The following is a 12,296-nucleotide window of genomic DNA, read 5'->3' as shown; positions in this document are numbered from 1 at the left end:
GCTCTCGATCTAGGGCCGCGCTTTAAACAATACAACATACAAATAAAAGAAAGATCATCCTGTTGTGTGTTTTGGGGGAGATTCCTAGAAACTTTGGATTTTCAGGATGCCTCCTTTCACATCCTGATCCATCAGAATTACCAAAGGTTCCTGAAATTCCCCATTATAGGGGGTTTGTTTCCAGTTCAGAGCTCCTCAGCTTGGCCTCTAGATTGGGCCCGGTGGCGGCTCATCTTCATTGCAGGGGAATCCACTCCTTTCCGTTCCTGGGTGACTGGTTAATCGTGGTGGCTACGGAGGTGCTGCTGGAGGAACATGTCTCGGTTACATGCCTGACCCAAGAGTCAATGGGGTTCTTCCTGAACTTGGGGAAGTCTCTCCTGGTGCCTTCTGTTCATAGATTTTGGGTTTTGGACCTCCAGTTGAGTGGTCCTTCTACCAAAGATTTGGGCACAAAGACTCCAAGCCCTGTGGAGGGTACTCTTAACTGCTCAGGTTTATTCAGTGTAGAAAGTTCTCCAGGTACAGGGCCATATGGCAGCCTCTGTATTTGTGATTCCTTGAGCAAGATTGCACATGAACCCTTTGATATCTCCTCTCCACAGACATTGGTCTCCAGACTCTCAGGAATTTCCAGGCCAAGGTCCCATCAGTCTGGATTTGTCAACCCAGTTGCAGTGGTGTTTGGAAAAGGTGAACCTGCTAAGGGGTTTTCCTTTGCGAGAACCCTCTTCAGTCACAATTACAACAGACACCCGTGGTCTGGGATAGTTAACATTCTCAGGGATATGGCAGCACCAGTAAAGGTGGCCCTCACTGGAAGCAAACAGATTCTCCAATTGGAGGGTGTTTGTTGCCATCATCAGGCCCTGTAGGTGTTCTCCCCAGTATCCAGAAAAGAGTGGGTATAGTCTGGAAAGCGAATATCACAGCAATGGCTTACATGGACAGGTGGGGGCGGAAGAGGAGGGGCACGTTTCATACTGTTAGGTCAACTGGCCCATGAGTAGGGACTGTGGGCAGAATTCAACCTTCTGTCTCTGTAAGATGCCTGCATCCGGGGCATGGACAATGTGAACACAGACAGCCTGAGAAGGATGTTTTCCTTGGCATTGTGGTAATTATACCTGGAGATTTTCAGTCTGATCTGCTCCTGGTTGGGTTCTCCATCAATGGATCTTTCACCTTTCCCCAGAATGCCCTGCTCCACAAGAACATTCTCTTTGCTCCAGTTTGGCTGAGGGGTTAATGGTTCCCCCTGATATTATAGTTGTCAGCCTTTCCATTTGTTCGCACTTCCGGTTTCTCCATGTCTGTTCAGTGGATCCCAGGGCCATCTTGGGGTGGGCAGGGAGGATCATCTTCTCTGGTGGGGTGGCTTGGAAATTGAGAGGGAATTCTTACAGGACAGAAGATTGATTCCACAACTTGCCTTAGCAGTACAAAACTTCTAGAGGCCCGCTACCCAAACGGTTTAATGACGAGCATTGGAGCAATTATGCTCTTTGGCATGAGAGAAATTCCCAGCAGGCTGTACAATGCCCACTTCCTATCGCCATGTAATTTTTACGGGATGGTTTCAATTTGGAGTTGGATGTCTCCTGCCTCAGGGCAACAATGGTCGTCTAGCCTCACCTTTAGAGATCCCGAGTCTCCCAGATCAGAGGGGAAGGTTCTTGTTTCTAAATGTCTCAGGAATTATTTTGCTGGCTAAGCCTTTGGTTTACTCTGGAGTTCCTCTTTGGGATCTTTCTTTGATTCTTAGATCATTACAGAAGCCCGCGTTTGTGCCTGTCTATTCCATTAATATCAAGAAGCTTACCCTGAAATTGTTTATTTGTAGTGTCAATAACTTTGTTTTGATATGTCGTTTTGTGGGGTTTGAGCATCACTATGCAGGCCTTCCTTCAGATTCAATCAGTCTTTGATTTGTTATGATGTGCTCTTTTTACCCAACGTCATTTACAAATTTCATCAATCTTAGGACATTGTTCTGCTAGCCTTCTTTCCCAAACCATCCTCTGTGGATGAAGAGTATTGGCAGATGTTTGATGTTCACAGAACAGTGTTGACATAACCGGATAAGATGGCAGCTTTTAGACAGGCAGAAAGTCTGTTCTTGGTTCAGGTCTGGGAAAGAAAGCTTCCATTGCCACCCTGAGTATATGGATTAGATAGGCCATATCTACAGTTTATTCATAGTCTGATGTCCTGCACCAGGTTCCATCCAGGGAAGGGATCAATTAGGGGCATGGAAGGCCCGAGGAATTTCCATCCACCAAAAAAGTAGGGCAACAACTTGGAAAAACCAGAACATTTTTGTCAAGCATTGACTAATCCTACATCACCAGGGGTTGACTATGTTTGGTTTAGGGGTTGAGTTCTGCTATCCACTTACAAGTTCTGGTTCAGTGAATTGGTGTCTGTAAGTGTTAGTAGTATTTATGGTGTTCTGTGTCTTTATTTAGGCCATTCATCATCATTCATTTGGTATTCCTCGGATGTAAGTACAGGGTAGAGAAAGATGGACATGGAGGTAATGATCGGATTACTTACCCGTAATCTACCCGTAATCTTCATTACTCATAGTCAATTTCTTCCTCTCACCTTGAGTGGAGCTTAATGGTCCACATTGCCAATGTCAACTGGGACGTTGTAGGTATTCTACTTGCCATGAAAGGGCGAGGGCAGGTATTTTGCTCCCCATGTAAGGGGGAGGGGCCAGAAATGTTTTACGGGTTCCTGTCCGGGAGAGGGGTACCTGAGATTTGATTGTGAACCTACATGCATTCTCATTCTGTTTTCCTCACGCTCACATGGGCATTCATAGAATGTGTTTAGATTTTACCCATCTGCTCAAATCTCATTTCCAATGCATTTACAGATTACCGTCTTCGCTGGAGGGTAAAGGCCAGACTCTGATTTCAGATTTAACCACAGTCTCCCGTCCTAGGAATCATGGCACAACAGCGTGGGGTGAACAGTCTGCGTTTCAACCAAGACCAGAGTAAGTCTTAAACCTGAGGTATGTCAGAAATATTGAGCCACTGACACATATTTGACACACATACTGAAGTAAGGTGAGGGTCTGTTAATTTCCCCACATACAAGCAAGAGGAACTGAGTCAAAGAATGTGACAAATCTCACTGTTTATTGAAAGCTTACAAAACCGGGATCGGGACATGTTAATCGGGTTATTTCCAATACTTTCTCACTGGTTACAGTCTTGTCATGGAAATGTAATGCAAAGTGACATTGCAAAATAAATGATACATTTCAAAACCTAAGGTGAGTTGGGATTGGTTAGTACTTTTAGTGGCTAAACAGTGTCCTGTGACCACCTCCTAAATGTTGTAACTGCAGGCATGTCAGGTTGGCGTGTTGCTATTGGGTCTCGCAACAAAGTGTGAGCTAGTGTGAAAGGTGGGAAGCGACTGCTCACAGAGGGTCTTCTCAGCCTTGGTAAATTACCAGCCCATGTGCAACTTTTCAAGGTGGTGGGACATCCCCAAAGGTGATGGCTATACCCAGCCAAGTTACCATCTCTGATCCTCCTGGCCTTGAGACAGAACATTAAGCTTTCAATCTGGTATTACTTTTGTATCATCATGCCTTCCGTTGGATAGGAACAACGGTATCCGTCTGGCTCGAACAAATAGGCTTTGTCTCCCAGGTTCAGACCACATGTGTAGGGACCACAAATCTAATTTTCCTGCTCACATTTATGAGGATTTTCAACTTTCACACATGTAGGTGTGCTATCTCTTCTGCCAATGTGAAACGTTCTCTTCCTAGGTGTCCTTGGCAAGAATGTGCACAATAGACGCACTGACAGTCTGGTCTGCGCATGTGAAATAGGTGTGTCTTTATTCTCAATCCTTTTCAGTGACTTCCATTTATTTCAATTCGGCTGTGGCTTCAATTTTGATTTGCATAGCCACTCATGTTAGTTGCATTCAGTGTCTGCAAGCAGTTCATATGTATTCTAGTGCCACTTGCGGTTACTGCATAGCAAGACAACACACATCTTTCCTTCAAGCTTCTCTCTACTGCCTTCTCTTCCTCCTCTCTCATCCCTGACTGTCTGACTACTATTCAGGCATGGTATGTTGCCAATGATCTCTGCATTAATGCCAGTAAGAGTGAGATCCTTCTCATTGGGACACCAGCTCCCTCCTACCCTCTGGCTGCCTTCCATGGGCCCCCTCCCCTCCTCCTCTTGTGAGGAAATATACCTTGGTGTCATCTTTGACTCCTGTAAGGAACTCATGGTGGCAACAGTAAAGACAGACACAAGTGCTCACAGTTCAAGGGTGTTTATTAAACTGTATGCAGGTTGAAAAAACGCCTAATCTTAACCTAAATCTAAGATGGGAGCAAGCGTTGACCATCAAATGAAAATAAGGCATTCCTGGTAGCGTTGTGTCAAATAACAAGGGCCTATACTAAGAAACCTATTGCCAAACCTTACAACTAATACAAAAAGGGTGTGGGATGGTTTTCAAGAAAAGAAAGAAGTGTTCTCAAATAATATGTCAGGATACTGTAGCTTGGGTATCCTTTCCCCACGTTTTGAGCACAGGGTAAAGTGGGATCTTGGAGCACAGTACACTCTCGAGCTTCCCCAGCACGAGACAGCAATTACATTTGCAGCTATCGGGGCCGTTGATGGCCAAGTCTCGTTTCTCTTGAAAGTCTTTTGCCTTCGAGGGCCTGACGTATTCAATAACAAAACACAACAGTTCCTTTTACAAAATGAAAGTTTGTTTCCACAGTTCACATTGGGTGATGGCCACCCCGGGTCCCCCTCTTCCGGGGGCCGACCCCCTCTTTACTTTCAGCCTCCCTCCTCAGGGTTCTCTATGGCTTATCCTTTCTCTACAGATTTCTCTACAAATCACTTTGACCTAACTTGACGGATCTCCTGCGGCCTTCTGGTATCTGTAGTTCCACGCAGACGGGGATCGACCAGAGTTAGAACCCACTTGGTGCCGGTTCCCTTTGCAGCTGGTCTCCCCTTTACCACTTTTAAAGTTCTTTGAAATTGGTTCAAGTTGCCACTTTGCGACATTCATTCACCACAGCCCGGCTCTTATCGGTTCTCCCCTTGACTCACAGGCTGTGATGAACGGCTTTGTTTTCCTCGTAACTGGAGTCAAGGCTGCTACCACAGTTGCAGGAGTCTCCCTCGTTCCCGCTTATCAGCGTCACCACGCTCCGTGTACCGTTGACATCTGTTGCAGCACACTTAGGCTATTGTCCTCGGTTTTACGATTCCTGCTGCAGAGGTTTTGCAGGTCTGCGTCGGAAAGGGCAAGATCGTGTCTCTCCTCGTCAGCCTCTCGATATTCGCCACCTTTCTCTTCCTCTTTAACTGCTGGGCCTGCATAGCTGTCTTGTCGTGCGGTCCTTCCTCGTACTGTGCTCTCTTGCTCCACCTTTTATCCCTGTAAGGAAGGGAAAGGGCAGTCAGGTATGTATGTGATTCTGATCAATTGCCTGACATTGCCTGACCCTTGTATTGTGACATATCGGGTAAATGGCTCTGGTGATAGTCTGTTCTCTTGTGTGTCATGTGAAGGTGTTTGTATTGGAAAGGGGTGGGGGGGCAGTGGTTTTGAATGTCCTACGTGGTAGGATGGGGGAAAAGGTGTTGAAAGAATGGGGATACAAATCTTAATGGCTTCTTAAACAGTTCCAGTGGACATCTCTCGGTTGGGTTCACCTTTGTCATCACACTGTTTCTTGGGATTTAGGCTTTGCCCCCTCTTTGTCAGCCTCCCTCATCCGGTTTCACTCTTGCCAACTTTACATTCACATTCGCTATCAATGTTTGCGGGATTCACCTCCCTTGCTTTCTTTACAGTTCTTAGGTCAAAGGCTTTCGACTGTACAGGGATTTTGCTTGACCTCCTGTATGACCACTTTGACCTAACTTGCCAGCTCTCCTGCGGCCTATTTGATATTTCATATTTTATTTGAAATGCGCTTGTACACAAGGGTTTCACAGCGTGACGAGGGCAGGGGAGAACAAAACAACAATCTTACTAGGCCCAGTAACATTGAAAACGCACACGTGCATGGAAGAGGGAAAGGGGAAAGTGCATGGGAGGGGGGGAGAAATGGAAAGTGCTGAGCAAAAGTATACAGATAAATAATAAATATATAATAAAAGCAACAAACAGTAGTAGTTCAGCCAGCAAGTGGCAAGTGCTAGGTTTAAGGCAAAAGACAAGGGTGAGACTGAATACGTGCAGAACAAAGGGGGGGACTGTATGGTTACAGATGCAGACCTCAGTGCAAAGGATTGCCATGAGGCAATGCGGATAGGTGGCAGGATGAACAGGTACCTGGGCCTGAGTCAGAAGGTAAACCAGGTGCATGGTGCCGAGACAGAGCAGATCAGCAGGGGAAAGGAAGGGTGAAGGCAGAAGCAAAGGGGAAGGTTTTGAGGTGCTTCCGAACCGGAGATAGTTCCCCTCAAGTTTCAGAGTGGCAGGGAGGCTGCTCCAGAGGGAGGCCCCAGCGGAAGACAGAGATCTACCCCCAGCTCGTTTCTTTGAAAAACGACTGACCCTGAGGGAGTTGGAGGTAGAGGAGCGAAGAACTCGAGAGAGGAGGTATTTGCCGAGGGATAGCTGAAGGTATTTTGGATCCAGGCACAAGAATGCCTTGTGGACAATGCAAAGGTTTTTGAATTTAATCCTTGCATCCACTGGAGGGACAAGTCTTGCAGTCCTGTTCTGGATTAGTTGCAAGGGGCAGAGAGTAGAGGCAGGTAGATTTAGAAAGAGGCTGTTACTATAATCCAACCTCGAGAGAACCAGAGCTCGAGAGACAGTGAGCTTCTGGGGGACGGAGAGGAAACGCAGAGTACCTCTGAGGAGGTGCAGTAGGAAGTTTGACTTTTTAGAGACATCAGAGATGTGGGCAGAGAAGGAAAGGGTGGAGTTAAAGATGACCCCGAGATTCTTGGCCTCGCAGGTGGGGGTAGGATGAAGGCCAAGGGAGGCCAGCCAGAGAGTGAGGGGAAAGGATAGTGAAGGTGTGCCAATGAGGAGGATCTCCGTCTTGCTGGCATTCAGGCAAAGATCATTGGCGGCCCACCAATCCTGAATGGCAGTTAGGCAATCAGAGATGAGAGGAGGTGGCCAAGGGAAGCCTGAAAATGAGTTGTCGTCAGCATAGCACTGGAGATTGGAGCAGAAAATGGCAATGCAGTCGGTGAGAATTGCCAGGTATTGATTGAAAAGCCAGGGCGAGAGGTTAGACTGGGGAACACCACAGGTAGAAAGGGAGATGGATGATGGGAAGGACCAAATTTGGACATGGGAGGGTCGATCAGAGAGGAAAGAGGTCAGCCAGGCTAGAGCCTGATCAGTGATACACAGGTTATCACAGAGACGGTTGAGCAGGATGTTATGGTTGACCGTGTCAAAGGCAGAAGAGAGATCGAGTAGGATGAGGACAGAAGGAATGTTAGAGTCAAGGTTGGAGAGCAGATCTTCACAGATGGTCAGGAGAGCATTGTCTGTGCTTCTGACAGCTCTGAAGCCAGACTGATGATCGTGGAGACAACCAACAGAATCAGAATGAAGGTTAAGCTGAGAGATGGCCAGCTTTTCCATGAGTTTGCCCAGAAAAGGAGTAATGGAAATTGGGCGATAGTAAGCCGGGCAAGAAGGGTAAGCTGTGGGTTTCTTGAGAAGAGGATGCACAAGAGAGTGCTTCAGGGGGGAGGGGAAGGTTCCTGCAGCAAAGGAGAGGTTGCAGAATTTGGCAAGGGCCGGAGCCAGGGTATCAATGTGATCATGATGGTTTTAGAGGAACAGGGATGAACCTGTTTTGACGAGGCTTTCATAGATCGGACTTGTCTAGCGACCTCGTCAGGGGAGAAAGGAGGAAAGGCAGAGAAAGGGGGTGGAGGGGTGGCTGAAGGACGGTCCGCATGAACAGAAGGCGAGGGGAGGGAAGTGGAGGGGGAGGGGAGGGGAGGAGAGGGTCGACAGGATGTCCTTGGTTTTCGATATAAAATGAGAGGCAAGGGCATTGCAAAGAGCCTCGGAGGCAACAGGAGGGGTAGAAACTGCATCAGGGTTGGCCAGCTCCTTGCAGATTTTAAAGAGTTTGGCCGAGTTGTTAGATGCCGCAGAGACACAGGCTTTGATTGTGGCTCTCTTCTTGGTGAGGAAAGAGAGTCGGTATTGCCTTTGGAGCAGGCGGCAGGCCAGTTTGTCAGAGGGTGAACAAGAAGCCCTCCATTTAACTCAGCCACCCTACATTTACGTTTAAGTGTAGCTATGTCAGAGTCATACCAGGAATTGCACTTGGCTTTGGACTTCAAACAGATCCTTATGACAGGGGCAAGAGCATCAAGAGTATCAGAAAAATGAAGAGTAGAGCAGAGACAGGGCTGTGTCAGGATGTGAGTCAGCCAGAGGTGGAGGGGGAGAGAAGCTGGCGGCGAAAGCTGCAACTGACACGCTTCATGGGTGGGATGTCCGAGAAGGTAGGCGGCAATGTTGGGATAGGCATGGCCTGGTGGGAAGAGAGGGAGAGATGAGAAGAGTGGAGGGAATGATCGCTCCAGGAGAGAGGAGTGGTCAGAGGGATGGCGAGAGGGAGGTCAAAGGAGATTAAGACATCAAGTGTGTACCCTGCAGAGTGTGTCGGGCCAGAGGAGAGGATGGAGAGGGAGAGGGAGTCGCAGAGGTCCCGAAAGAGTAAAGGGGAGGAACAAGGAGAGGCTAGATGGATATTGAGGTCACTGATGAGGAGGAGTTGAGTGGTAGAGGGAGGAGGAGAGGTTCGCCCACTCGGAGAGAAATGAGGTGATTTGACCAGGAGGCTGGTAGGTAGTAGCCACGGTGAGAGAGAGGGAGCCTACAGACAAAGCTTTCAAAAGAGGAGTAGGTCTGAGTGGGAATGATAGAGGCAGGAGTTCACTCAGGAAAGATCAGAGCTATACCCCCTCCGGACCAGGAGGATCTGGGTGCGCAGAGGATATTGTATCCATCAGGGAGGAGAGTATCAAAACTTGTGACAGAGCTGGCTGTGAACCATGTCTCAGTAAGGCGGAGGACACTGAGGTCAATTCATTCAAGGAGGTGGTAGATGTCAGAGGAGTGTTTGACAGCAGAGTGCGAGTTGAGAGTGGCAAGATGAAGAAGGTTGCCAGCTTTAAAGACCTCCCGGGGAGGGGTACACATCAGAGGTATGCCCTGCGGAGGAGAGGGAGCCCTAAGAGGGGCATAGGGGGAGGAGAGAGAGGGCAAGGTAGCTAAGGGGGGAGAGGATGGGACAGCAGGAGATGAAGGGAAATTGATGAGGCGAGGAAAGTCCCTATCAAAGAGGAGGACATTTTTCTCAGGGCCTTGGACCATGACCGCGCCATTAAGGTAGACATTAATCAAGGCATAAATTAGGTTTCAAAAATTGATTAGCAGATTTAGCAAATGAAATTTTTTTGATTAGCAAATGAACTAATTTGATTAGCAATTTTGTACTAATATTGAATGTCACCAGAATTAGTTGTAACCCAAGATATAGAATTAGCAAGAACGCAGAAATGATTTCTATATACCTCCTGAAGTATAACATCAGTGCAATGTCTGTAAAATGTAAGGTTTGCTGCAAGATATTTTTAGAATAAAACATTGGGCTAGGCTTACCTCTCAGGCCCGTTGTTATCAAGTGGGAAGGTCCTCTCTGCTTAATCTTCCTCTACACTGCAGACCAATTCCTACACAATAGGCAAAAAGCAACTCATTTACCGGCTACCCATCACAATGCACACTCACTCTGGTGGGGGGGGCATCAAGAATTGACACCCGAACAAATGCCAGCGCAGCCACTTGCCAAAACCCAGCCCAGCAGTCGGGGACAGAGTTGGGGGCCTTTCGCCTTTATAAACACGTGAGGCCTTGAGCCTGTGGGGGTGAAGGGGGAGGTCCAGCAACTGCCCCCATGGTTCCAGTCCACAAACTGGCCAGTGTAAAGCTTCCTACTGGCTCTGGCTGCTTGCCTAGTGATAAATTCCCATCAGAATATAGCCACAAAATACAGTTGGATGCCCTTCCCTACTCTAGTGTCATTTCTTTGGGGGACCTCAAATGACATCAGACTATAATGTTGAGTGAGGTGCAGGGACTATAGGGAGTCGGAAAGTAAGGTTAACAACTTTCTCTAACTTTTCCTAATACTTTTACAATGATTCTCTCGCAATGTCAATGACAGGAGGAGGCACTTGACCCAAACTAAGTTGTAACCCTGGTTGCCTTCATCTTGCATCTGTTCTATCGTTTGTGTCCAGGGAATAGTGACTGCAAAAAGCAAAGGGAGTAATCCATGTCACTGCTTTGCAGTGGAACCTGTTTCTGAAAACCCACTCAGGCTACTTCAGCTCCCACTAAATGGCCATGAAGACCTTTAGGGAGAGAATTACTGCTGACCAAATAAAATGTATTAATACAATCAACAGACCGTCCAGCTATAGATGCTTTAGAAGCCTGCAAACCTTGATTCATACCGCCATACATGAAGTCTGATTTTTCTGAAGGATTCTATATAGAAATCAGATAAACTCATTAAACTGTTAATTTGAAAATACAGCCCTTGCAGGAAAATGGTATAGTAATTGATCTGCATTGGGAAGAATAAATATTTCTAGGGCTTCCTTAAAGACCAAGCAGCCTGACTACTTTTTATTGTATGAAGTCTATTCCATACATTTGTGCTGGCTGCGTTATTACGGTGGGTGCTGGGTGTTAGAGAGCAGCTGCCCACAGCCTATTTGCAGCGGGAGAAAGCAGACAGGGGGGGTTCTACTTCCTGGGAGGGCTGCAACCGTCCCTGCAGAGACCAGGTGAGCAGCATCATTGTAGTTAAAGTGCTCGGGAGAGGGCCCCAAGTAGCGTTCTGGTAGCAGACAGGGAGCAGAAAGGGGCCTTAGGTGTGGGCCTTGTTAGGAGGGCCAGCCAAGCCTGCAGGCTTGCAATAGGCTATGAAATGAAGAGCCACAGCCAATCCAAGGCCAAAGCAGGAAAGTGCCCCAGGCATTTTCTATATATAGCTTGAGATCAAAGAATTCTATTTTGTCTGAATTTTCCTTCATTGTGAATTTAAGATTAAATTAATTTGCATTTAAGTAGTCAACATATAAAATAAACTGAGATGTTTCCCCTTCCCAAATGATAAGAATATCATCAATATATTAACCCCAGAAAATAATATTGCTGGGGTCATTGAATGCTGGGTGTTTCCAGGCATAGTTATTCTCAAAGTAGCCCATATATAGGTTTGCGTATGGTGGCGCAAATTTTGAACCCATCGCGGTGCCTTGTAACTGGTGATATAGCTGGTTGTCAAAGCTGAATATATAATTTTCTAAAGCAAATTTTTGCATTCGGATTATCTTTTTATTCTGGTCTTGCTACGAGATGGATCTAGTTTCAAAAAGGATTCTGTGCTGATTATCCCCTTGTCATGTTGTATACTAGTATATAGTGAAACTATATCCAAAGTTACGAATCTGTAATCCTTTTCCCAAGGAATTGCATCTATTTATTGAATGATGTGTTTTGTATCCCGGATGAAAGAGGAAACACCTGATGCTAAAGGTTGAAGGTGTATATCCACGTATTGAGAGATTCTCTCTGTTAAGGAATCAGTTCCATTAATGCTATGACGGCATGTGGGGAATTTATTCTATTTTCTTGTGTATCTATAAAACAAATGTGTAAGAAGCACAATGAATGTGTTGGAATACTAAAAAGTGTGGGCAAACCTTTATTTGCATTTTGGAAAACAAGATGGAAGCTTGTTAGAAAAGGCAATTTTTTTTAAAATTCTACAAACAATCTAGTTGGCGCAATAGGAAAATACCCAAACCAAAACCATCTACACTATTGGACAGTCAAAATAGGGGTATATAACTACGCAGACAACTGGTGAGCAAAATAAACTGGAAGACTTGCCATTTGGTAGGAAATTGACTGTATATTTTTGTATGATTCTCCATGTACCGTTGACATCTGTTGCAGCACACTTGGGCTACTGTCCTCAGTCTTACAATTCCCTCTGCGGAGGTTTTGTGGGTCTGCATCGGAAAGGGCAAGGTCATATCGCTCTGTGTCAGTCTCTCGATATTAGCTGCCTTTCTCCTCCTGTTGAAATGCTGGGCCTGGATAGCTGTCTCGTCGTGCTTCTGCCTTGCTCGTACTGTGCTCTCTTGTTCCACCTTTTATCCCTGTGCGGAAGGGAAAGGGCCATAAGGTATGTGTGATTCTGATCAATT

General features: G+C 46.5%; 1 protein-coding gene across 2 annotated transcripts in view; it reads left to right on the top strand.

Annotated features, from left to right (window-relative positions):
• Positions 1 to 12,296, top strand: part of WDR45 (WD repeat domain 45) — a 387,946-nt gene that overhangs the window by 45,068 nt on the left and 330,582 nt on the right. Inside the window, exon 2 of one of the 2 annotated variants that reach the window (XM_069645221.1) lies at positions 2,885 to 3,007. In XM_069645221.1, coding sequence (XP_069501322.1) covers positions 2,959 to 3,007 — 49 coding nt within the window. In that variant the 5' untranslated portion in view covers positions 2,885 to 2,958. Of the gene's footprint in view, positions 1 to 2,884; positions 3,026 to 12,296 lie in introns of those variants that run through there. The other variant, XM_069645222.1, reaches the window with a different exon arrangement.

Source organism: Ambystoma mexicanum, chromosome 2p (genome assembly GCF_040938575.1).
Source record: "Ambystoma mexicanum isolate Mex_15411 chromosome 2p, UKY_AmexF1_1, whole genome shotgun sequence".
Taxonomy (NCBI): domain Eukaryota; kingdom Metazoa; phylum Chordata; class Amphibia; order Caudata; family Ambystomatidae; genus Ambystoma; species Ambystoma mexicanum.
Note: the sequence above shows the minus strand (reverse complement) of the source record. Positions and strands in the feature narration are given on the sequence as shown.